General features: G+C 37.6%; 1 protein-coding gene across 1 annotated transcript in view; it reads left to right on the top strand.

The window, feature by feature from the left end:
• Window positions 1–300: 300 nt before the first annotated feature.
• The window catches only part of MACC1 (MET transcriptional regulator MACC1), a 68128-nt gene continuing 40970 nt past the window's right edge, over window positions 301–27458 (top strand). The window contains exons 1-4 of the mRNA XM_036761775.1: window positions 301–335; window positions 1156–1272; window positions 14568–16585; window positions 25539–25727. Of these exons, the coding sequence (XP_036617670.1) occupies window positions 1164–1272; window positions 14568–16585; window positions 25539–25727 (2316 nt within the window). The 5' untranslated portion in view covers window positions 301–335; window positions 1156–1163. The remainder of the gene's footprint in view (window positions 336–1155; window positions 1273–14567; window positions 16586–25538; window positions 25728–27458) is intronic.

Genomic DNA, 27458 nt, shown 5'->3' with positions numbered 1-27458 from the left:
CAGATTTGATCTCTTGACCACAGAGGTTAAAATTATCTTAAATGACTGAATGAAGAGATGCCTTTATGTTTGATGTAAGGAAACATTTCTTACTAGTTTGAGCTGTTTCAAAATGGAATGGGCTCCATTAGGAGGTGGTAGGTGGCCATCATGTTGGGATTCTTTGGAGAATGGGAGATCCCTTGTCACTTTAGACAAAATGGCTACTGAAGTCTCTTCCAACCCTGAGATTTGGGGAGTTTCCATCACTGTCACTATAATAACTTTGTATTTGTTTGGATTACAGGGTTAAAGAAGAAATTACCATTTTGGATTAGGAAAATAGCAAAAATTAGGTAAGTAGAGGAGCTACAGTGGTGCCACATTAATTCAGCATGTGTTTGGGGGCACAATGAGCCCATTTTCCTATAATGATGACCCATTAAAAAAATAATGATGACCCGTTATAGTGCAGTATAAAGACTGATAAAGTTACAGGATCCAAATTAGAACACCAGCTGTTCCATGTTCTATCTGTGTTGCCTTTGGGAAGCAATTTTTCCTTCTCTTGGCTTCAGTGCCCTCATATGTAAATTGAAGAAGTTGTACTGGGTGACCTCTGAGGTTTCCTTCAGCTCAAAATCCTGTCACCTACCTTGGGCCCCTTTGGCCTTTAATAATTCCCTTGTGCTATTGCCACCTGATGGTGGTTTTCAAATTCAATTCATTAAATATATATATATATATATATATATATATATATATATATATACATATATATGTATATGTATATGTATATGTATATGTGTGTGTGTGTGTGTGTGTGTGTGTGTGTGTGTGTATCTCCCACCCTCTAGCTTCTTAAGCTAGAATCCATCATTTTTTAAAATTGCTAATTGTATTTGAATATAATCAAGTTTTTTTTTAACCATCTGCTTTTTATTTTATTTCTTGAAAAAGTTATTCTGGGAAGGGGTCTCTAGACTTCACAAGGACACCAAAGGAATCCAGGATATAAGATTGTCCTTGTGTGTAGAGAAACCCATTGGAAAAGCAGGATGCTTTTATGTACTTTCCTACTTAAATACATGTAACACTTCTGATTTTTCTGTCTTCATCTACTTTCTAACATTTTTAAACGGGCATTTGTCTTCTCACCCTACTTACTTACCACAGGTAGAAAAATGGCAGCCAGTGGACAGGCTCCCTTGAAGTCTGAAGGGGTTCCACGGAGTAGGTCTGAAGGAAACTTGCTGGATGAACAAAACTCCTTCACACACTATGATGCAGAAGGTAAAATTTCTTAAATATTTTTTTTCTAATGTGAGAGATTAAATTAATGAACCGACAAATATTTATTGATGGCTTACAAAGTGTAACTAAAGTTATTTAGGGGAAAATATAATAGGTGACACTGATATAGCATTCAAGATCCACAAGTTCAAATGCATTAACTCATTTGATACAACAACACTGTGAGTTAAACACTAGGAATTTTGGTACCCATCATATAGTTAAAGAAACTGAAGGCATGAATGGTGACATGACTTTCTCTGGGCCAGCACAATGGAATTGTCTATGGCAGAATCTGATTGAAGACCTTGGCAGACTTTTCTTGGTCCAACTGGTCTACCATTTGATCTTCTCTTTAATTTTAAATGATTTTTAAAATTTATTTTGTTAAATATTTCCCACTTATATGTAAAAACAAAAAGTAACATTAATTTTAAAAAGAATTTTGAGTTCCAAATTTTTTCCCTCATTCTCTTACTCCACCCCTTGGGAAGGTAAGAAATATGATATTGATTATACAGGTGAAGACATTTATTATTGTTTACCTAATTTATTCCACTGATATATATATTGTTTACCTAATTTATTATTTACTATTGTTTACCTAATTTATTCCACTGATATACCATTCTATTTATTAGCTGGTACCAGATCATTTTCATGATTACCATTTTGTAATATAGTTGGAAATCTGGTACTGCTTGGTGACCTTCCTTCACATTTTTTTTCATTGATTCCTTTAATATTTTTGACATTTTGTTTTTCCAGATAATTTTTTTTGTAGCTGTTTAAAATAATTCTTTGGTAGTTTGACTGGTATGGTGCTTAATAAAATTAGTTAGGTAGAGTTCTCATTTTTATTATATTGCCTTGGCGTACTCACGAGCAATTAATATCTCTCTCATTATTTCGATCTGTCTTCACATAAAAAAGGTGTTTTGTAATTGTGCTCCTATTGTTCCTAGGTTTGTCTTACCAGGTGGACTCCCAAGTATTTCATATTGTTTGCAGCTATTTAAATGGAATTTCTCTTTCTGTTTCTTCCTTCCTGGTTTTGTTGGTAGTATATAGACATTTGGATGATTTATATGAAATTATTTTATATTTGCAAGGCATTTTATACTTTGCAATATTGCTAAAGCTATTGTTTCAACAAGTTTTCTAGTTGATTCTTTAGGGGTCTCTAAGTATATAATCATGTCATATGCAGAGACTGGTAGTTTGCTTTCTTCATTGCCTGTTTTTACTCCTCCAATTACTTTTTCTTGTTTTACTGCTATAGCTATCATTTTTTTTTATTTTTTTGTTTTAGATAAATACTAAAACTTAAATACATAATAAGAAAAGAAAAATAAACATTATAAACATAAATATAGAATAAGAAAAGAAAAAAAAGCTTGTGATGTGCACATAGGAAAAGATTCAAAATTTGTAACAATAACATCATTTCAAGAAAGCCTATATATTAAAATACTGTGTGTTAAGTTGAAAGCTGTTCATCTTTTGTTTGCTTCCTTGTAGGTTTTCTTTTGTTCTCTACTGTACTCTTTTTACTTTGTTCTTTTTCCCCCTTCCCTTACCCCTACCCATCATCCCAAGGCTACAATCTTTTAGCTGTTTTTGAATGGTTTTACCTTTTCTCTTTTAAATTTATTTATTTTTAGTTTACAACCTTCAGTTCCACAAGTCTTCAAGTTTCAAATTTTCTCCCCCCTCCCTCTCCTCCCCTCTCCCCAACCAAGAAAGTATGCAATCTGATATAGCTTCTACATATACCTTCACACTAAATATAATTTCATACTAGTCAAGTTGCAAAGATGAACTGTAACCTATGGAATGAACCACAAGAAAGAAGAAACAAAAGAGAAACAGAGAGGTGGGGAGAGAGAGTGAGAGAGAGAGAGAGAGAGAGAGAGAGAGAGAGAGCACGTGAGAGAGAGAGAGAGAGCGAGCGAGCACAAATAGTTTGCTTCAACCTGCATTCAGATTTTGTAATTCTTTCTCCAGATGTGGATCACTTTTTCTATCATGAGTCTTTTGGAGTCATCAAACCTTGTATTGCTGAGAAGAGCAAAGTCTATCAAAGTTAGTCATCACAGATACAATGTGTCTGTAATTGTGTATGATGTTCTCCTGATTCTGCTCCCCTCACTCAGCATCAGTTCATATAAGTCTTTTCAGGTTATTAGGAAGACTGTCTGCTCCTCATTTCTTATAGCATGATAGTATTCCATTACATTCATATAGTACAACTTCTTTAGCCATTCTCCAATTGATGGGCATCCCCTTGATTTCCAAGTCTTTGCCACCACAAAAAGAGCTGCAATAAATGTTTTTATACATATGGGTCCTTTTCCCACTTGTATAATCTCTTTGGGATACAGCCCTAAAAGTGGTATTGCTGGGTCAAAGGGTATGCACATTTTTATGGACCTTTGGATGTAGTTCCAAGTTGCTTTTCAAAATGGTTGGATCAGTTCACAACTCCACCAAAAATACATTATTGTTCCAATTTTCCCATATCCTGTCCTGCATTTATAATTTTTCTGCTTTGTCATGTTAGCCAATCTGACAGGTGAGATGTGGTACCTAAGATTTGTTTTGATGTGCATTTCTCTAATCAATAGTGATTTAGAGCATTTTTTTAATATGACTATAGATATCTTTAATTTCTTCCTCTGAAAACTGCCTGTTCATATCCTTTGACCACTTATCAGTTGGGAAATGACTTGTATTCTTATAAATTTGACTCAGTTGTCTATATATTTTAGAAATGAGGCCTTTTTCAGAAACACAGGTTGTAAAAATTCTTTCTACTTCCCTCCTAATCTTGGTTGTATTGGCTTTGTTTGTACAAAAAACTTTTCTATTTAATGTAATCAAAATTATCCATTTTTTCATTTCATAATGCTCCCTATCTCTTGTTTATTCATAAATTGTTCCCTTCTCAATAAATCTTATAGATAAACTATTCCTTGCTCTCCCAGATTGCTTATAATCTCAACCTTTATCTCTAAATCATGACCCCATTTTGACTTTATTTTGGTGTATGGTCTATTCCCAGTTTCCGTCATACGATTTTCCAGTTTTCCCAGCCAGTTTTTGTCAAATAGTGAGTTCTTATCCCAGAAGCTGGAGTTTGGTGTTAATCAAACAGTAGATTACTAGTTATTGACTACTGTGTCTTGTGTACCTAACCACTATATTTCTTAGCCAGTACCAAGTAGTTTTGAGGACTGCTGCTTTATAACACAGTTTAAGATCTAGTATGGCTAGCCCACCTTCCCTAGCATTTCTTTTCATTAATTCCCTTGATATTCTGGACCTTTTGTTCTTCCAGATAAATTTTGTTATTATTTTTCTAGCCCTATAAAATATTTTTTGGTAGTTTAATTGGTGTGTCACTAAATAAGTAAATTAATTTAGGTAAAATTGTCATTTTTATTATATTAGCTCAGCCTAACCATGAGCAACTGATTTTTTTTCCAGTTATTTAGATTTGACTTTATTTGTGTGAACATTGTTTTGTAATTGTGTTCATATAGTTCATGGGTTTGTTTTGGCAGGTAGTCTCCCAAATATTTTATAATGTGTACAGTAACTTTAAATGGAATTTCTCTTTCTATCTCTTGCTGTTGAGCTTTGTTAGTAATGTGTAGGAATGCCGAGGATTTATGTGGGTTTATTTTATATCCTGCAACTTTACTAAAATTATTTATTATTTCTGGTAGTCTTTTACTTGATTTTCTAGGATTCTCTAAGTGTATCATCATATCATCTGCAAAGAGTACTTACTTAGTTTCTTCTTTGCCTATTCAAATTCCTTCAGTTTCTTTTTCTTCTCTTATTGGTAAAGCTAAAATTTCTAGTGCCATATTGAACAGTGGTGATAATGGACATCCTTGTTTCACCCCCAGTCTTATTGGAAATGAAACTAGCTCATCCCCATTACAGATAATGCTTGCTGGTGGTTTTAGGTAGATGCTACTTATCATTTTTAGGAAGGCTCCATTTATTCCTATGCTTTCTAGTATTTTTAATAGGAATGAGTGTTGTACTTTGTCAAAAGCTCTTTTCTGCATCTATTGAGATAATCGTATTGTTTCTACCAATTTTATTGTTGATATGATCAATTATGCTGATTATTTTCCTAATATCGAACCAGCCTTGTATTTCTGGAATAAATCCTAGCTGGTCATTGTGTTGTGTGTTATTCTCAAGATAAGTAAAACCTTCCAGGCCTGTCCTGGGCTGGAAATCCACCACAATTTGTCTCCCAGTGGATTCTACCACCACAAAATTTGTTCAAATTCACTTCTTAGAGGTACCCCAAGGAATTTATGGGAGAGCTCTGGTGAGTAGCTGCTTTTTAAAAGTCGTATCATCTTTAAGTCTACCCCAATGTTTCTTATACACTACCTAATTACTATTAACAATCTTAGACATAGGTTTTACATTTTCCATACATAAAAGATAAACATTCTATCCTTATTGAGTCCTTTGTAATTGATCATTGGTATGTATCTTATATTTCTCTTGATTCTTGTGTGTCAAATCTTCTATTGGGTTCAGGGTTTTTTTTAACAGAGTTGTGAAAGTCTGACAGTTGATCAAATGTCCATTTTTTTCCACTCAAAATTATGATTAGCTTTTCTGGGTATGATATGTTTGGCCAGAAGCTCAGTTTTTTTTCCTCTTCAATATGTAGTGTGTTTCGTGACCTGCAATCCTTTAGTGCTGCCAGTTCTAGGTCTTGGGTGATTCTAATTGTGGTACCATCATAAGTAATTTTTTTCTTGTTGCTTATAATATTTTGACCTTGATTTAAGGGTTCCAGAATTTAACTATAATATTCCTGTAAATTTTCTTTGTACGATTTCTTTCAGGTGGGTTTTTTTTTTTCATTTTTATTTTCCCTTCTTGTTCTAATGTTTCAGGGAAATTCTCTTTAATTATTTCTTATTGTATCAAGATTTTTTCTTTTGATTAGAAGTTTCAGGTAGTCTGGTTATTCTTATATTTTCTTGACTTAATCTGTTCTCTAGATTTGTTGTTTTTCTTATGACATATTTCACATTGTCTTCTATGTTTTTTTTTCATTCTTTACATATTTTTTAAAAAATTTCTTCATCTCTTATAACTTTGCTAGCTTCCCCTTGCCAATTCAATTCTGATTTTCAAGGAGTGAGTTTTCTTCCTTAAGATTCTGGATTTCCTTTCTAATTTTTTGATCTTCTTGTCATACTCTTTTTGTTTTTCTTGTATTATTCTTATTTTTCTTTTTATTTTTTTTCTTAATCTTATTTGATTTTCAATGTCTTTTTAAAGTTATGCAATGAATTCTTTTTGGACAGATTACCATTTGACTTTACTCTTTGGAGTAGAAGAGGGTTTCTTTGTTTCAGTATCTTCCTCTGAAGAAGAACTGTGGTCTTCTCTATTCCCATAGTATCTCTCTATAGTTAGATTCTTTCTCCTTTACCTGTGCATTTTTTCTTTTAATAATAATTTAGTTTTTATAATCACCTCTAGTACTGGGGTATGTAGGATGGTGCTTCTGATCCTCTTCAATTCCCCCCTCTGACCTTGAACTCAAACCAAGACCTCCAGCCTCCTGTAAATGCCCACAGCCAGCAGTGCACCTGCCCCACTGCTTCTGCACTCAGTGGACACATGCTGGTTCCTTCTTGCCCCCCCCCCCCCAACACTGTAGCACAGCTGGGTCTAGTAGGGTTCCTTTTCTGCAGAGGTTCCCTGGATCTTCCCCAGGTCAGAAGCCCAACCTAGTTAACCCTAGGGCTTGCCACTCCTTAAAGCAGACCCTAGCCTGGAGGTGTTTACTCTTCACAAGAAGGAAATCTAGTCCTGGGATTTTTCTTCAGGTCTTCTCAGATTGTCCAAAGATTGTCTCTGTTCTCCCCCTACTCTTTTTTGTTTTCACTGCTCTATGCTTGCCCAGAGGTGCTACTTTATCTCTTTTGTGGAGGAAAACCTTGAGAGCTTAAAAGTTTCTGATTTATTCCACCATCTTTCCAGAATTCCCTCCTATAACTAGCATTTCTAGTACAATATTGAATAGCAATGGTGAAAATAGACACCCCTACTTCATCCTATCTTATTGGGAGGACTTCAAGTTTATCCCCATTACAGATAATGCTTGTTTTGTTTTTAGATAGAAGCTACGTATAATTTTAAGAACAGCTTCATTGATTACTATACTTTCTAGTGGGTTTAATAGGAATGGATCTTGTATTTTGTCAAAGGCTTTTTCAGCATCTAGTCATACAAGAATATTATTTTTTGTTTTTTCTGTAGTCAATTATGCAGATAATTTTCCCAATATTGAACCAGCCCTGCATTCCTGTAATAAATTTTGCCTGGTCATAGTGTACGATCTTTGCAATGTATTGATGCAATCTCTTTCCTAGTATTTCATTTACATTTTTTGCATCAATATTCACTGAGGAAATTAGTAAATATTTTTCTTTCTCTGTTTTTGCTCTCCCTGGCTTAAGATTTCACAAACATATTTATGTCAAAAAATGAATTTGGTAGAAATCCTTCTTTACCATTTTAAAAAATAGTTTATATAGCATTGAAATAAATTGTTCTTTAAAAATTTGGTATAATTCACTTGTAAATCCATCTGGTCCTGCATTTTTTTTCCTTAGGAAGCTCATTGATGGGTTATTCAATTTCTTTTTTCTAAGGTAGGGTTATTTGATGATTCTATTTCCTCATTTGTTCATCTTGGCAATTTACATTTTTGTAGATATTCAACCTTTTCACTTAGATTCGCAATTTTACTGGTAGTTCTATTGGTCAAAATAACTCCTAAAAATGCTTTAATTTCTTCTTCATGGGTGGCACATTTGATTTTCTCCTTTCTTTGTTTTTATATCAAATTAACCAATGGATTATCTATTTTTATGACAGGCTCTTAGTTTTATTTGTTAGTAAAATAGTTTTTTTAACTTTCAATTTTATTAATCTCACCTTTGATAATCAAGATTTGGCATTTAATTGGGAATTTTTAATTTGTTCTTTTCTATTTTTTGTTTGCATTCTCAATTCATCAATCTACTTTTCCTCTCTTTTATTGATGTACCCCATTAGAGATATAAAATTTCCCCTGATTAATAGTTTGGCTGCATCCCACAAACTTTGTTATTTTCTTTCATTGTCATTCTCTTTACTAAAATGCTTGTTTCTTTGATTATTCTATGACCTACTCATTCTTTAGGATTAAATCATTTTGTTTCTAATTGATTTTTAATCTATGCTAACATGGCCCTTTTTTCAAATGTATTTTTATTGCATTATGTTCAGAAAAGGGTGCATTTAACATTTCTGGTTTGGGGGTTTTGTACCCTCATATATGATCTGTTTTTGTAAAAGTGCCATGTATAGCTGATGGGAAAAAAAATGTATGTTCCTTTCTATTCCTATTCAATTTTCTTTAGAGGTCTATGTCTGACTTTTATGAGATTCTATTTATCTCTCAACTTTTTTCTTATTTATTTTGTGGTTAGATTTATCTAGCTCTGAGAGGGGAAAATTGAGGCCTCCAACTTCTATAGATTAATTATCTATTTCCTTCTGTAATTCATTTGATTTTTCCTTTAAGAATTTGGATGCTATGTCATTTTGTACATATATGCTTAGGATTGATATTACTTCATTGACTATAGCACATTTTTAGCAAGATGTGCTTTAGCTGCTTGTCTCTTTTGGTTAGGTCTATTTTTGCTTTTGCTTTGTCTCAGATCCTAATTATTGTCCCTGCCTTTTTTTTAACCTCAGCTGAGGCCTTATAGATCCTGCTTCAGATCCTTATTTTAACTCTATTTGTCTCTCTATTTCAGGTGTATTTCTTGTAAACAAAATGCTGTTGGATTCTGGTTTCTAATCCATTCTACTATCTGCTTCCATTTTATGGATGAGTTCGTCCCATTCACCCTGTGCATTTCCCTCCATTTATTTTCTTCTGTTTATCCTTCTCTCTTTTCTCTATCCTTTTTATCTTTTGTCTCTTCTCTAAAGTTTGTTTTGCTTCTCAGCACTGCCTTCTTTTATCCATCTTCTGTTTTAGCACCCCCCCTTTTCTTTATCCACTTTACCTTCTACTTCCCTGTTGGGTGATAGATCTCTATAACCAATTGCATGTTTATATGTATGTGTGCTCACACATGCATGCATACATATACATATATGTAGATATGCACACACATACATATGTGTGTGTGTGTGTGTATTCCCTCTTTGAAGCAATTTAAATGCCAGTCAGGTCCAAGCACTTCTCCCACACAATTTCTTGCTTTTTAATGTAAAAATTCTTCCTTGCATGCCTCCTTTATATGAAATAATTTTTCCGCATTCTACCTCTACTTTTCCCTTTCACCAGGGCAACCTTCTTTCTCATAAATTTGTTTTTTTTTACATTATGCCAATATAATCAACTCACTTCTGCACCCTCTCTCTATGTAGAGTCCTGCCAACTGTTCTGGTAATGATTAAATTTTTAGAATTTACATGTATCATTTTCCCATATAGAAATGTAAACAGTTTTACTTTATTGAGTCCCTTATGATTGCTCTTTAATATTTGCCTTTTTATGCTTCTCTTGAGTTTTGTATTTTAAAATCATATTTTCTATTCAGCCCTAGTGTATTCATCAACAACACTTGAAAGTCCTCTATGACAGTAAATATTTATTTTTCCCTCAAAGAATTATACTTTCTTTGCTGTATATTTTATTCTTGGTTATAATCCCAGCTCTTTTTGCCTTCTGGAATATTATATTCAAAACTCTTTACTCTTTTAATGTAGTATCTGTATGACTCTACAATATTTGCATAGTTTCTTTCTGGTTGCTTGAACTATTTTTTTCTTTGATCCAGGAGCTCTAGAATTTAGCTATAATATTCCTGGGAATTTTCATTTTGGGATCTTTCTCATGTGGTGATTGGGAATTTTTTTCAAATTTTTTATTTTTCTGGTCTTTTTCTTTGATCATGGCTTTCAGGTAGTTCAATAATTCTAAAAAAATGGTTAATTCATGGAATAAAACAAACCTTTTCATAACATAGTATGACAAAAAAGTTGATTGTACATGAAACTGCAAATCTATTATGCAGAACTTGCTCTTCCTTTCAAAGATACCACAAAACTTTCATGTAAATTGTTCTTTTCTTCCTTCACCCCTACCCTAGAGATGGCACAAACAGGTTTATATGTATACATGCACACACAAAATTATTTTATACATACTTCTGTTTATCAATTTTTTCTCTGAATGCACAATAATTCTTAAAATCTTCCTCCTCAATCTATTTTCCTTGTCACTTATTTTTCTGATGAGATGTTTCACATTTTCTTTTTTTTTCATTTTTGACTTTGTTTTATCATTTCTTGATGTCTTCCGGAATCATTAGCTTTTACCTGCCCAATTCTAATTTTTAAGATAGGCTCTTCTTCAATGAACTTTTATACTTCTTTTTCCCTTTGGCAAATTTTATTATTTTAAGGAGTTATTTTCATCAGTGAGGTTTTGTACTTTTTTTTCCTTTTGGTCAATTCATTTTTTCCCTCTTTTTACCAAGCTGTTAATTGTTTTTTTTTTCATAATTTTCTTCTGCTGCTTTCATTTCTTTACCTAAATTTTTCTCTACCACTCTCATTTGATTTTGATTTTTTAAAAAAATCTCTTCTAGGAATTCTTGTTGGGCTTGTATCCAATTCATTTTTCTTTGAGGCTTTGCTTGTAAATGCTTTGGGTTGTCTTCTGAATTTTTTTTATCTTTCTTGTCACTATAGTTCCTTCTTATGTATGGTTGAGTTCTTTTTTTGGTTTGGTCATTTTTCCTATCCCATTTCTTGATTTTAATTTTATATTAAAGTGAGACACTTTTTTGGCATGGTGGTAGGAAAGCAGTGTGATTGTCTCAATCTTCAGGCTTTTTTCACACTGCTATTTTAAGAGCTAGTTTTAGGTGTTTGGAAATTTGGGCTGCTTTCAAAGCAGTGCAATATGTTCAGAGTTATTGTCATGGCCCTCCTGGTCTGCTTTCTTGTCCTGACCAAAGAAAGGATCCTGATCCCTTGGGATTTCAATTTATACTTCTCCTTAGGGTCCCTTCACCTTTGTTGTTGGAAGTATACTGCTCTTCGGGGTCCCTGCTCCTCTTTGACTGAAAGACTCTCATCTTCTGACCTAGAAGTAAGTATAGGCAATGGAGTTGCCAAACAGTATCTGTTTCTACATCCAATGCTAGCACAGAGGTCCTCTTTAATCTCTTTCTGACCAGTTTCAATGTCTCCTTACTGTCTCTGGCTTGAGAGCACCCAAAGCTGCTGCTGCTGCTTCTGAACCACTACCTGGTCCCACCACTGGCATTGCATCCACATGCATTCTAGGCTGGCCCCCACCCCAGCATCACGGATCCTTCATTGCTATCTCCTAAATTGTCATGGGTTGGAAAAAATGTGTTATGCTGACCTTTTGTGGCTCTGTCTTTCCAAATTTCAATTTGTGGCATTATTTTGAAGCTTTTTGGAGGGGAATATTGGGAGAGCTCAGCTAAGTGTTTTGTCGACTCTGCCATCTTGGCTCCACCCAGGTCTTCTCTTTTATGTCATTATATCTCCCACCTATAAAGTACTCCTTTCTCACTGCTGCTTCTTAGAATTCCTAGCTTCCTTCACAGCACAGATCAGATGCTGTCTCTACATAGGAAACTTCCTGGTCCCCTCACTTGATAGCAGCCTCTCTCCCTTCTTAAGCCGTTTTAGATAGCTTTATCATATTTTAAGAGAAGCATGTGTTTCAACAATCTAGCTAGCAGCTTTTGTGGGGATGAAAGACTAACACAAGCCTAACAACAAGAATGCTGCCAAAGCCCAGGTTCTTTTGATCTGCTTTACTAAGGAAAGCAACATTAAGGGGTTAACAATCTTACTTTAATTCAGCATACAAATACCATTCACTTAGTTCAGGGGAAAAAGCCAGCACCCTCAACTTCAGAGCAAAATACAAATTACAAACATCAATGGAAAGACCAAAAACAATTCATAGTTACCAACATCTAGGTTCAGCCCGGGAGCTCATAACAAGGGCTGGCCCAGAGTCACGCGCACCACCATGACTGTGGATAAGATCTCTGAAAAAGAGAAAGTCGACCCCTGATTTTATCTTTTTCAGGGTCAAGGGTGAGTCACACATGCGACTCACCCACGTGACCTAAAATTGTCACAAAGAGGTGACTTAAACCCATGTGGTCTAAAAGCCTCTGATGTCCCAAACATGTCACTCAAACCCATGTAAACTAGGCCCTCCCCTGAGACAAGGAGGTCACCAAGGACTCCCAATCTAATCAAGGAAACAAAGGCCAAACTCTTCAAGGGCACTTGGTTGAACTGAGTGCTAAGAGCTCATTTTGATTGCCAACAGAGCAAGTCATAGATTTCAAGCAATAAGGAATCTCAGAACCCATCTCGTCCAATTCCCTCATTTTGCAAATGAGGAAACTGTGGCCCAGAACAGCAAGAGCCTTGCCTCAGGTAACACAGCCAGAAAGCATCCAAGGTAGAATTTGGCCTGGCTATGCTCGATTGCATGTTGGATCCTCTCTCCTCCTCCAGTAAATATAAGCTCTTTGAGAACAAACAGTCTTTCATTTTGTCTGCATATCTTCTTCATTTACCATAGTGCCTGGCACATTACTTAATAAATGCTTAATAAATTCAAGTGAAAGACTATCAAAAGAAAGTACTCAAATGAGTCATAAAGAATAATTTAAAACTCTTCTAAAATGTCTAGACAGAAAAGGTTATGAGCATAGAATGGGTTAATATGCTTGAGAATAAGAGTAGTCTGAGGAAGCTGCCTTGAGGAGAAGGCAACTAAAGGATCAGTGGAATCTGGATGTACCAAAGTATAAGGGAAGGAAGGCATGACCATACAGCTCAGAGAAGGAGAGGTGCTGCTCTTGTTCTGAAACTTTCCATAATGCATATTTTGATTTCTTAACATGTCATTAGAACTAAGGTGGGAGTTAAGTCCATGTCAATGGCATTTCAATGGTCTGCTGGATTACTAGATACTTCCCTGGTAACCTATCTAGTTATTCCATTAGCTAATCAATCCATGGCCTTTTCCCTTACCTCCTGAGTGGTAACAACTTTAAATCTATTTGAAGGCTGAATTACTGCATTTATTAAGCTCTGACTGTATACACGATACCTAGTACCTCTGAATTCGGCTTGTGTCAAGTAGACTAGTATTATGAATCTATAGACGTATACATTATTCAGCCTCTACTCAAAGCTATCCTCCAGAGTTTCATGACTGTGGGGTAACCCTGTCTTCTCAAAGGTTATAGCAGAGAAGAACAAAGTCTGGGGACTCTACCAAGCTAGAAGCATATGGTGTTTAGGGCTCTGAAAAACAAAAGAAAAGATTAGTTGGTATTCATCCACTGTTTTAAGGTTTACAATGTTCTTTACAACCTTCATCTCATTCTATCCTAAAAACAGTACCATTCATGAAAAAAAAAATGACATAATGCCCAAACATACAGATTTTTGGAAACAGCTGGCCACTAAACACATCTATGGGTTTTAATGAAGAAGATTACTGGCATATGAGAACAGCCTAAATAATATAAATTTAATAGTAAATTGGGATAGGGCCTGGCTGTGTGGTTTCATTGGTATTGGGGACTCCCTCTAAAAAGGCATGCTGTCACTTTTGCTGAAACTAAAATTCTTCTAGGGTTTCCTAGGCACTGACAAGTTAAGTGATTTATTCAGGATCACAAAGCTAGTATGTGTCAAAGGCAAACTCAAGCCCTGCCTTTTCCTAGCTCTTAGGCCAGTTCTGTATTCACCCTACCATGCTGCCTCTAAAAATCAATTAAATTAAATAAAATTCTGATTATTCCATTGATCAACAGGAAACAGGTTAAATCTTTTCCTCTTTAAACTAAAAACAATTCCTTCTTTTATATAAATGATACTTTGTTAGATTCAGAAATGAGAATCTTAATGGGATTTTAAGACTGTGACATTATCCATTATATCAGAAATCACTGGAAGAATGTTTTTCCCCTTCTTTCCTGAAGACTTCAAAATTGACCAGACCTAAAACTGCTTTTGAAATTCATAGTCTGATCCTGGAGGGTAAATAGCAAACTTTAAAAAAAATAAACTCTCATTGTTGAGATACGATAATGATTGGATCATAGATTGATCTGAGAATGTTGACTCACCTTTATTTTTGGGGTTTTCAAAACCAGATTGCCAAGACAATGAAGTGCTTCCTGATTGGCCTGATGTTAGCCCCCAGCATGGCAGTCCCGTTTCCAAGACAACAAATCCATTCTGGAATGAACTCTCTGCTTCTAACCCATTCTTGGATGACATAACTCGGTTACGAAATACTGGGAAAAGTACAAACATGTCGATTTTAAAAGAAGACCCTTTTCTCTTCTTTCGAGAAGTGGAAGAAGATAGTTCTTCTGGTGATGAATTAAATGTCCATCAATTTCTCAGGAAGTCTTCCTCAAGGAAATATGGGAAATCCAAGAGTGTGTCAGAACTTTTGGACATTATCGATGGGACACTAAATACAGAGATGTCTGACCAGATTTTACCACAGGACATGGAATGGCTTCAACATGACCGGGAAGCTTATAAAATGGCCTGGTTAAGTCAACGTCAGCTGGCTCGATCATGCCTGGATTTGAACACAATGAGTCACAGTCCAGGTTGGGCTCAGACACAAGTGGCAGACACTGTTATAGTTTGTAAATTGGACCACAAAGGAGGCTCAGTGCAACTCCCAGGATCACATATCACTGTGCATGTGCCTCAGGGCCATGTAAGGACTGGAGAGTTCCAAGAAGTTACCATGAGGGCTTTCCTAGACCCTCCAGAAACACTGAATCATGATCTGTCATGCACTGTGAGCCCATTGTTGGAAATTAGGTTAAGCAATCTTGATACAATGGAAGCCATTTTGTTAGAAATGAAAATCTCAGCGGAAGTGAGGCAGGACCCTTTTAGCCAAGTCATGGGGAAGCTGACTTGTTTGCATGGCTCTCATAGAGGGGGGCCCTTCAAGGAACTCAGTACCTGCTACATTTACAATGACACAATCCAAGTGAAATTATTAGAACTAAGTCCTGTGATGTACATAGTGGTCACAGCTCAAGCCAAAACCATTCAGGCACCAGCCACAAGTGTGTGGGATTATATCCACAAAACTATTTATGTTGGAATTTATGGACCCAAATACATTCATCCCAGTTTCACTGCCATCTTTACTTTATGGGGTCATAGTTACATGCCAAGCAAACTCACCATTAGTGATATTAACAGGAGTGGGAAAAACGTGTCTCCAGTTGTATTTCAGCTCTGGGGGAAACATTCCTTTGTGCTTGACCAGCCCTATGACCTACACATTTCAGTATTCTCAGATGATCTTGATTTTGAAGTGAAAGAAGATGACCAAAGGAAAGAAATTAAACAAGAGCAGCTGAAAGCTGGAGAAGTCATCCACCAACAATTTCTGTTTTCTGCAGTGGACAGCAAGACCTTGCATGCATTTGTATTCCTGGTCCAGATACATATTCCCAATGAGAACCCCATAGCACAGTTTTATGTAAGGACACCTGACCTGGCTCCCAACTTCAGTAGGATTCCCAGTCAATCAAATGCCTTGAAAATGGAAGAGATCAAATCCTATCCTTTGACCCCAGCACTAGCTGCTACATATCCCAAGTTTCAAGATAAAACACTGCACTTTACCAATTATGGTGTAACTTTGAAAACAGTGTTAAGGCAGAATAAAATTGATTACCTCCTAGAATATTTCAAAGGGGACACCATTGCCCTTCTTGGAGGAGGCAAGGTGAAAGCTGTTGGTCAGACCAAAGTCAAGGAATGGTACATAGGAGTCCTCCGGGGAAAGCTTGGTCTTGTGCATTGCAAAAATGTCAAAGTGATTTCTAGGGAACAAGTAATTGACATGTCAGAGAATGCATTTACAACTCAGAAACTTCTAGAACAGGCTGCCCTGCCCTTTAAGAAGATGACCTACATCTATTCAACTGTGCTGACCTTGGTATCTGAAAAAATTTTGGACTGGAAAGCTTTAGCTGATGCACTGGGCTATTCACAGCTGGTGGCAGAGGATTTTGCTCAAATCCAAGTTGACAAAGAAACAGAAAGAGTGTCTTATGTTGTCAAGAAGTTGAAGGAAGACTGTCATGCTGACAGAAATAGGAGGAGCTTTCTTTATGAACTTGTAGTCGTAAGTATTGCTTGGGTACTTTGTTTTTAAAACAAAGACTTCATAACATAATGTATTAGCACTCCCTTCAAAATAATGATAAAGAATATGTGAATTTACTTCCAGTAGTTAGCAAATTATATCACTAAATGGCACTAGGGCCTGGTTACAAGGGTATTCCTTAAATTTAATATTCAGTTGGATTCTTCTCAGAAAGATCCCCCTTCCCCAAGCATCCTATTCTTCTTTTGAAGAAAGAATAAAGATTCTGTGTGTGGTAGGACATAACACTTAAGAGATTTGATCTTCTCTTTTCTCAAATATTTGGACAGCCTCTATTACCTCAAAGTAAATCCATTTCATAAAGGTAAATAACAGCAGGGTCATAGAAAGCACAATTTAACCATTTAACCTTTTAATTCATTGGAGATGCATTCTCTCTCTCTCTCTCTCTGTGTATGTATGTGTGTGTGTGTGTGTGTGTGTGAGAGAGAGAGAGAGAGAGAGAGAGAGAGAGAGAGAGAGAGAGACAGAGACAGAGACAGTGTGTGCGTCTACCAGTGCCCTTTGATTTTGGATTTCAAAATACATTGAATCTTGGATTTGTAGTTAGAAATAACTGGGATCGAAGCCTTAGATCCTTACTAGTTGTGGGACGCTGAGGAAGTAATTTGACCTCTCTGTTCTTCACTTTCCTGATTTGTAAAATAAAGGGGTCAGCCATGATGGATTCTAAAGTCCCTCCCTAAACCTCTGATCCTATGATTTGACAAATTAAAATCCTTATGGTCCATGCATAAGAGAAAATGAGTGGCAGCTAGAAGGGTGGCCTTGGAATTTTATGGGCTTAAGTTACAGTTCCACCTCTGACACATACTGTCGGTGTGACCACATAATTTCTCTAGTTTCTAAGATTAGAAGTTACAAGTGAGATATTGAGCAGCATTGTGGATGGAGAGTTAGGAGCCTTGGGAGTTGTTCACAGCAATTAAATCACAGAATGGGACCCCAAACCACAAGAGAGTTCCATGGACTTCTTCTGTCAAAGTGCTACTGTCCGTCAATTCCCCATCTTGGCACAGAGGGCATCCTGTGTTCTCAAAATTCTTGCCAGTAAAAAGATATGTTGTAATAGTTTCCACCAAGATGAAAAAGCTTTAAGGACCATATATACTTGTTCTATACATGTCATCTTAGGATCAGTCTAGCTACTTTTGGATAGGCTCAATACCAGATTGTTCTAGAGGGTCACTTTTTAGGCAGAGCAATCCAAGACAACTTTCTCTTAAATCATCAGTGGGGAGAGTATTCCAATCAAAGAAACCATGGATGGATAGAGCCGTAAATCAACAAAGATTTATGCCTACATATGCCTACCATATGTCCTCTCACTGTGCTAGGTGCTGAGAATACTAAGATAAAAATAAGATGGCCCCTGCCCTTAAAGGGCTTACTCTATATCAGGGGAATTCTCAACTCAAGATAATAAATCAACCCTCTTAAGAGGTCACATTATTCAGAATCACACTGTAGTTTCTATTGGGGTTTTCTTGGCAGAGAAACTGAAGTGGGTTGCTATTTCCTTTGCTAGCTCATTTTACAGATAAGGAAACTGAGGCAAAGTTAAGTTACTCAGCCAGGGTAACATATCTAGTAAGTGTCTGAGGCTGGACTTGAATTTAGACAGAGGAGACTTCCTGAATCCAGGCCTGGTGCTCTCTCTGTTATGTTACCTAGCTGCCCTCTGACCATATTTTACAAAATTCTAAGTTTGAAAGGTATGAATTCAGGTATGTTTGATCATTGTATTAGATTTATTTTAGCATTCATTGAGATCTAACTATACATACGTAGGAATCTAAAAATAGATAATAGACAATTTTTAAGGGGATTGAACAAGGAACTTGGGAAATCAGAGGACATATGCCAAAGTGGTGGTTGAGTTTAGTCTTGAAGCATGATGAAATTGGAATATTGAGGGAGTGCATTCCAGAGATGAGCAACAACCAGTGTAAAGGCATGCCAATGAAGCTAGGATTTATACAGTGTCTAAGGCTTGCAAGGCCCTTTGCCTATGTAGATTCATTTAATCCTCACAACAACCCTATGAAGTAATAAGTTCATGATTTTCCAGATGAGGAAACTGAGGCTTTAATGACTTGCCTGAGGTCACAAAGCTAGTGAGTATTTGAAGAAGGATTCAGACTTCAATCAGTCCTCACTCTAAGTCCCATCCTCTATGCACTGGACCACCTAATGTCAGCAACATGGTGGATCGAGGGTCTTGTGTGAGGAATGGTTGGCATTGGAGGATCCTTGAACACTCCAAGAAAATGAAGTTTTCTGTGAACACATGAGACCTCAACTTAGTTTAATCTATATTCTCTAAGTAGGACTCTCCAAGTTAAAATTCCCTATTGAGTAAAGTCTCAAGGATGTGCAGCAGACTGTTGGAGCATGGCTTAGAGTCAGGCCCAAGTGAAGTAGGAGATCCTTGCTCCATCCTCAGAAAAGGGATTCAAAACTAATATAAGAGAAAAAAAAATCGCAAGAACGTGAGGACTAACAATATACATATATGGAATTCTGTGCTTATATGACCTGGGTTCCTATTAGCATGAGTGCTCCCTACAGATGCAGATCTCTATTCCTCTCTGGCTTAGAATAAGGTCTTTTAGAGTTGTTCCCACTGGAAAGTTCAAAGCCAAGCTGGCTGTAGAAAACCTGGTATGAAATCCCTCCTAACATAGCCAGCCTGGTTCAAACCTGTACCCATTTTGGTAAACCTCCCAGCTTGGTTGTGCCTTTCGGAGCTCAACTGGCAATGGCATCAAGAAACCAAGTCACCTCCATGTTGTTCAAAGTCTGCAGAGGAGGATTTTAGTCTGTAAATGCATACAAAGAATCATCCTGATATCTACTTCCAGTTCAAACTTGGCCAAGTCACCCAACCTCTCCAGGCCTCAGTTTCCTCACTTTCAAAGGGAAGGATTTGGACAATCTGAACTCTAAGGTCCCTTTCAACTCAAAATCCAGGGCCCTATCGATTTTAGTGCGGTCTATGTATATCATATATGTCATTGCCTCTGAATGTGATACATAGATTAAATATGGGTGCCTATTTGTGTGTTTTCTTTCCTAGTAGACGGTGAGCTCCAGGAGAACAGAGGAAATATTTTGATCCTTCTTTGAACCCCTAGGTCCAAACAGTGCTGGACAGACAGAAAGTGCTTACTAATTGCTAGTTGACTGACTATGTAAACGCTAGGCTCTAAGAGACAGAAAATGATATAAATGAGGAAAAGAATCAAAGAGGAGATGACAAAAGCAGTGGGTGTGACCTCAGTCACAAAGCCTGAGTGGCTATAGCAGGCAAACAGTAGCTGCAGGCACTAGCTCTAAGGCCTGGCAGCCCCTTTTCCTCCTGATTCTCTATATCTAAGAAGAGATCAACCATGTGTAAGCTAGGCTTTGTACAATTTCTTTGGTGCCCAGTGGTCAAACAAATGGATTCATTTGTCCACATCTCTCATTTGCCATCTGCAGAAAGTCTGACCAGGCTGTTCAACCTCATTGAGGGGACGTTATCCTGGTACTGGCAGACTGTGGTATGATAGAAGTCTTTACCTCTGTCACAGACATGTCCCAAGGGAAAGACAACTGCTTCAGGAAGGCAGGCTGCAACAGTGGAGCTTTTGAAAACTCAGAGTTCTAATAATCTACCACCAAACTCCTTAGTTTTTTTTTTTAGGTAGGAATCCCCCAGCAGTTGTGTATGTGGACATGGATGCATAACACTTAACTGAAGAAATATGCAAAAGGAAAACTCCTCCAGAAGCCTTCTTTGGACCTGGAGTACACAAGCAGGGTACATAGATAGAGACTAGAGAAATACCTTGGAGTCCCAAGTGGTCGTGGGCAGGGCTAACATCCTTCCCCATTCTGCTCACTGTCTCCAAATCTCTCTGCAGTATCCAAGTAAGGGGTCTGGTCCTCATAATGTATCAGTACTCCTTCTTCCCTTAATATACCCAGAAATTACTTCCTCCCTGTTTCGTTGGCGTAGAAATATTGGTGAGCTTCTGAAAGGATAAACTGAGCTCTTCCCCTGTGCCCATCCGTGCCCATTGCTTGCTACATTACCTGGCTATTGCTAACTCGACAGAACTTACCATGAGAAAGGTATTTGGCCAACAAAGTAAACAAGATAAAAATTTCAACATCACAGAAACAAACTCTGTTCTCCTTTCAGCTCTCCCGACATGTGTTGAGTCAATATTTTGAGCTCTGCTACACAAGTGTATTCTCTGCTCATTTTAAAATGGACGCCTATTGCTTAATGTCATGGCAAAGATAGTTAAAGTAGAAGCTGTTTTGGGAAACACAAAGAAGAAATTACTACAACCAGATGAGTATCAGCACTGGTGCAAGGCATTGGTCTGCCCTAGGCAAGGTTTGAAAATTGTATATTCTCTTGAGTTTGGAAATTATATCCTGTGTGTTTTACTGTTGATGAGAGGTTTTCAGCCGACACTCAAATCCATGTACTTTGAATTATTCCAGAAACTAAGTATCTGTGGGCAATGGAGGGTGAAACTGTTTGGCATCAAAATTATGTATTTATCCAAAGTAATATGAAAAGTGCCTCTCATGGAATCCAACCTCTAGCCCTAGCCCTGCCTACACCACTCTACCTCCAGCTCTGATAAGGATGATCTGCTAGTTTCAGAAGGATTTTGACTAGACTATGCCTCATCAGAGAAGAAGCAAATGCACATCTGAGCTACAGAAGACAGAATAATGAGCATTGAATTACATGGTGGAAATCATAACTACATGTGGAATAACTCATTAGCTTTGCTGCACCTCACAATGCTTCCATTGAAGGCTGAATTGTACATTTGTCTCACTTCTTTTGTTGGCCTAAAAATGTTTACATGAACACAACTGCCATGTCTCTGGATTTTGCCTTAATAACTATAATATATTGCATTTGTGTAATTACTGCAGGAGTTTGGCTTCAGGGCTTTTTGTTCAATTGTTCAGTCATGTCTGACACTTTGTGACCCCATTTGGGGTTCTCTTGGCAAAGATACTGGGGTGGTTTGCCATTTCCTTCTCCAACCCATTTCTTTTTACAGTGAAGACATTGAGGCAAGTAGGGTTAAGTGACTTGCCCAGGGTCATACAGTTAGTAAGTGCTGAGATCAGATTTGAACTCAAAAAGTCTAGTCTTTCCGACTCCAGGCCAGGCACCCTATCCACAGACTTTGGGATGTGAACATGTCAGTACTTGAGAAGTACAGGGTAGGTTGAACACCTAAAGAAGTACATTCATGCTGTAAGTTCAGGTTCCTGAGATTTAACATTGGTGTACCCACTGCAGAACTCAGCCACATGAATATGGGCTCTGAGTTTGGGAGGAATGGGTTCAAAGGGCTGTGAGGGTGATTCTGCACTAAACAGGGCCAAGGAGATAACACAGGGGGAAACAGGGAGCCTTCGATAATTGCCTAAGACCAAGAACTACTTGCTGACAGCAGTAGCTTACAACAGTAGCCTTTAAGCCACAAACTCCTTCCCTTCTACATCCCATCCATACCCCTACACTCCACTGAAGAAGACTGGGTACAAAACAGCAGGCTTTGTTTGTGTGAGGGTTCAAAGTTCATTGTGGCTTTCTTTTCTTAATAAAATTAAAAAATGGTATCTTTTGTTTTTCCATCCAGATATATTCCTCCCACCCCTTGTAACTAACTAACTAACCAACCAAGCAACCAACCAAATAAATGAGATGAAAACAAATAAACAAAAACGTCATTCAGCAAATCTACCCCATACATCGCTCTCAGTCTGATAGTGTTCTGAAGCCCCTCACCTAAGCAAAGAAGGAAGGAAGGTACATTCTCTCCTTTCTTCTTCTAGGGCCAGGCTGGGTCTTCATAAGGTCATAGTGCCCATCTCTTTTCAGTATGATTGCCACATGTTAATAAGCTAAGCTTATAGGTGCTGGCTTGTACTAATGGGCTCTTGTGGTTGCAAGTGTGTGTGTGCATGTGCCTGCATGCATGTGTGTGCACATATGTATATTTAACTATATGTTGAATACTGACTACAGTATTTTACTGTATGTTTCTGAGTATAGAGGGGTGTCTGGTGATTTTTTCTTAATACAGCAGGATTGGGTGACTTTATTTTTGTGTTTTATAATTGAAGCCGTTGATAAACATAGAGATTTTAGGAGTTTTTGAAGGAATCTACACAGGGAAGAAAGGATTGGGTAACAAAGCAAAGCAAAAAGTAGGGGGAGTAAGGGTAAGAAACATTTATTCGTTTCGTAAGACAATGTTGCATGTCTTAAATCTATACCTGTTTAACTTCAGAAATATTATTATTATTATTATTATATTTCCTAGAAAGTAATAGATGTGTCTAGCTTTATGTAGCAGATAGATCTTTGAAAAGTTATTCATGCATAAAATTTTGGCCAAAATCTGAGTAGCAGAAAAGCAACAACCACACCACTAAGGAAGGTTCCTATTAGAAAAACTGCATGGCTAGTTCATTGAAAAATGTTGGGCCTTTCTTGGTAAAGTGATTAATTGTGCCCCAATTTTGGGGACATATCAGATGTTTTGTCTGTGATGAAGACCATAATCAATGGGGAAGCATTTATTAAGCACTTCATATGTGGTTGGCACTGTGTTAAGCATCCTATAAGAAGAACAGTGAAAGATCAATACCAAGTGATATATCGCTGCTTCCAAGGTGGCCATGCTCTTTATGTTGTCAGTGAGTTCACCAGTAATTAACAAGCATTTGCTGTCAGATGCTGGATGTACAAAAGAAAGGAAAAGTAGGCCTGACCTCAGGGAGCTCAAATTCTAATGGTATAGACAATGTATAAACAATTACATATGTGTGTGTGTGTATGAATGATACTTACAGGGTAGATACAGAATAACCTCAGAGGAGAAGGCATGAGCAACACGAGGAATTGGGAAATATCTTTGATAAAAGGTGGTATTTGGGTTGAATCTTGAAAGAAGCCAGGAAACCAAGAGGCAGAGGTGAGAGAGAAGAACATTTGAGGCATGGAGGACAACAGATACAAAGGCGTGGAGAGGGGAACTTAGTATCATGAGTGAGAAAGAGCAAGAAGGCAAGCAGTGTTGCATCATGGAGAATATGGAAGAGAGTAAAGTCTAAGACTAGAAAGGCATGAAAGGGCTTGGTTTTGAAGGACTTTAAAAGACAAAAGATGTATTTGATCCTAGTGGTAATAATAGCTGAGTGAAGGATAGAGTGGAGTAGGGAGAACTGAGACAGACATACCCATTAGACTGCTATAGCAAGAATCTAGGTGAAGCAATGAGGGGCTGAACAAGGGTGGGTGTTCTATGAATGAAGGCAAAGGCAGGTTGTGAAGGTCGAAATGACAAGACAGCAACAGATGGGATGCATGGGTGCATGAGGATGACACTGAGGTCATGAGCCTGGGAGATTGGGAGGACTCTGTTATCCTCAAGCCTGATAGGAAAGTTCAGAGGTGAGGGGAAGATAATGATTCTAATTTGGACATGTTGAGTGTGATATGCCTACAAGAATCCAGTTCAAGATGTCTAGATCTATTCATTAATAGTGCCAAATGTAGCAGAGAGGCTAAGAGGATGAGAATTGAGAAAAGATCATTACCAATGAAAAAGGCATTGGTAACTTTTCAGAGGAGGATCCATCATCTGCTCAGCTCTCCAACTGATTTTAACCATGTCACCTGCCAATCAGTAAACTCCAAGCAGCTCCTATTTCTTCCAGGCTCAAATACAGCATCCTCTGTTTTTTTAAAATGTTTCATACCTGCTCCTTTCCAGTCTTCTTACACCTAACTCCCCTCCATTTATTCCATTAGCCAGATACACCGGCCTTTTTGCTCTTCTTCATACTCTAAATTCTTATCTCATAATTGCAAGCATTTTCACCGGTGAAAGCCATACCTGGATCTCTTCCGTCTCCTCTCTATGTCCTAGCTTCCTTCTAGTCCCAGCTAAAATCCTACCATCTGCAAGAAGCCTTTCTCAGTCCTCCTTAATTTTAGTGCCTTCCCTCTGAGATTATCTCGAATTTATCCTGTATGTTGTTTGTTGGTGCATAGTTGTTTGTATGTTGTGCCCTCCATTAGATTGGGAGGTCTTGAGAGCCCACACTGGCATTCTTTGCCTCCCTAGCACTTAGCACAGGGCCAGACACATTATAGGCACTCAGTAAATGCTAGCCAATTAATTAGCTGACAGTTTTAATTAAATGAGGAGGTTAAGAGCTTGACTGTATGTGGTCAAGAACAGAGGAGACCAAGTGGAAGTGCCAATTGTAGATGGTCTTCTCCAGGAGTTTAGTCACAAGAAAGAGGAGAATGATATCATATTTGATTCTGACAATAACAGAGGAGGTATGAGATCAGGTATTACTTCTTCTACTTTACTGATGAAGAAGTTGAGGCACAGAGCGCAGTCCAGGGCCACACTGTAAGGTAGTGTCGGAGGCAGGATTGTAGCCCAGGACTCTCTTGATTGTAGATTCAACATTCTTCTCATCCACTGTGTCACTTCTGATGCAGCCCCTCCCTCTCATTTTATCCTGCTCAGAGAAGGGATGTGACTTGATCAAAGTCACACAGTTAAGAGGAAAGCCAAGATGCAACCTCAGCTACCTCCCTCTCCTCCCAACACGGCCTTTTCTGCCTTATCATCTTGGCATGTTTTAATATGTACAGTTTTCTTAGAGCACAGTATACATGCATTGCTCACCTCTTATGGTGGGAAAAAAACCTTAAATGCTGCTCAGCCACAGTAACATTTGGTGGAAAGTAAGGAACATTTCCTTGGAGATGTGCTGGTTATTTTCCATTTATAAGATCAGGCACTGATGACTTGTTTTTAATGATGACAGCATTCTCACCATGTAACTTTTGCTGTAGGGGCTGCTGAAGATAGACTGCCATGGGTTGGTTGTTCATCTTATCCGGGAGACTGTGATTCTGACTTCAGCTGTCAAACTAGGGAAAGGCTGGAGGGAGCTGGCGGAAAAATCAGTGCGACTCACAAAACAACAAATTGAGGCGTATGAGATCCCTCACCGAGGAAGAGCTGGAGAAGTTGCCATGGAGGTAAAATAAATAATCTACTTGAATTTTTTTAAGCTTTGAGATTTCACTAGGCAAGTGCTGCCCAAGGTACCCAAAGCATGAAGATGCAAAGGGCTGACCTTATGCATAGGATGAGTAGGAGGTGACTCCACAAATATTCTATGCTCTCCTACTGTCGGTTCTAAAATGCCCTTGTCACTTACTCCTGACTGGATAAAAGTGTTGAAAGACATTTTTTATAATGGGAGAGCCAACTGGAAGGCTGATGAATTGTTCATGCTTGGCATCTTTCAAAGAGAATGGAAGAGAGACATACACAGAGATAGACAGAGAAATAGAGACATATACAGAGAAATGTTTTATTGATGCCTTTCCCTAATTATTGCCAGTTACCCTGGGGCGAATGATAACACTCACCTCCTAGTATCACGGTGGGGATTGTATTTCATAATTTTTTTAATCAGTTAGCATAGTGCCACATAGTAGGTGCTTGCTAAGTTCTTTTTTCATTCCTCCTTCCAAGTGGAATGCCCCTGTATAACAAAAAAGTCACATAGTCAGGTAGGCATACAATGGCTAGAACATTGGAATCAGAATCAGGAAAATCTAAGTTTAAATCCTGCTTTCCACATTAGGTATGTGACCCTGGGCAAGTCACTTAACCTCTCTTTGCTCATCTATAAAAATGGGAGTTATTACATCACCTATCTCCCAGCACTGTTGTGATGGATTAATGAGATGGTATTTATGAAGTGTTAGGTGGCATCATTATTAGCTAAGCAAAACGAACCAATCCAACGGCCACACCTCATTCTGCATCAATGCGCATCTGATCCTCTCCCAAGAAGAGGGCAGTATGTTTGAGCATGAGTCATGTGAAGTCAAGGCTGATCATTGCGATGAGCAGCATTTTGCTGTTGTTGATTTCCTGTATGTCTTCATGACCACTGGGCAGATTATTCTGACCATGATTCCTTCCATCTGTATCAGTTCAAAAAGGTCTTTCCAGTTTTCTCACAATTATTTGCTTTACTCCTTCTTTAAAGAGAGGCTACAGGAAAAACCCTGGCTTTGGTATGAGAGGACCTGGGTCCATTCTCCACCCCTGACCCTTTCTAGCTTTGTTACCTTAGGCAAATATCTTCAGCTGTGCAGATCTCAGTGACCTCCTCATAAAAGGAAGGTGTTGGATCAGACAACAAGGAAGTCTCTTCCATCTCTACATCTATTACTATTTATTCAGTGTGTCTTATGGAACACTATTATTGTATTTCCTGACTCTGCAGGGCTGTGACCTTGATCAAATAACTTAAATATCCCTATGCCTCAGTTTCCTAATCTATAAAATGAGAAGGCTGGAATAGGTAGCAACTGAAGTTAGCTCTAGAAATAGGTTCTTATGATCTTTTATCTTCAGAATCTGAGATTTATTCGATACCTACTTTGTTTCTACTCGTTTGCTTTTGTTTACTTTTATTAGAACAAAAAAGGTGCTACAAATTATTCTCTATATGCATGTGTGTATGTGTATATATATGCATATATACGTGCATATCTCTATCCATCTATCTTTCTTTTTTTAATTAAGATTTTTTATTTTAGTTTACAACACTCAGTTCCATGTGATTTTGATTTCCAGATTTTCTTCCCACCCCCTCCCTAAGATGGCATTGAATCTGATATGTCTTCTACATGTAACTTCACATTAAAATTATTTACACAATAGTCAAGTTGTAAAGAAGAATTATGACC

Source organism: Trichosurus vulpecula, chromosome 5 (genome assembly GCF_011100635.1).
Source record: "Trichosurus vulpecula isolate mTriVul1 chromosome 5, mTriVul1.pri, whole genome shotgun sequence".
Taxonomy (NCBI): Eukaryota; Metazoa; Chordata; class Mammalia; order Diprotodontia; family Phalangeridae; genus Trichosurus; species Trichosurus vulpecula.
This window is presented reverse-complemented; position numbering and strand designations above follow the sequence as displayed.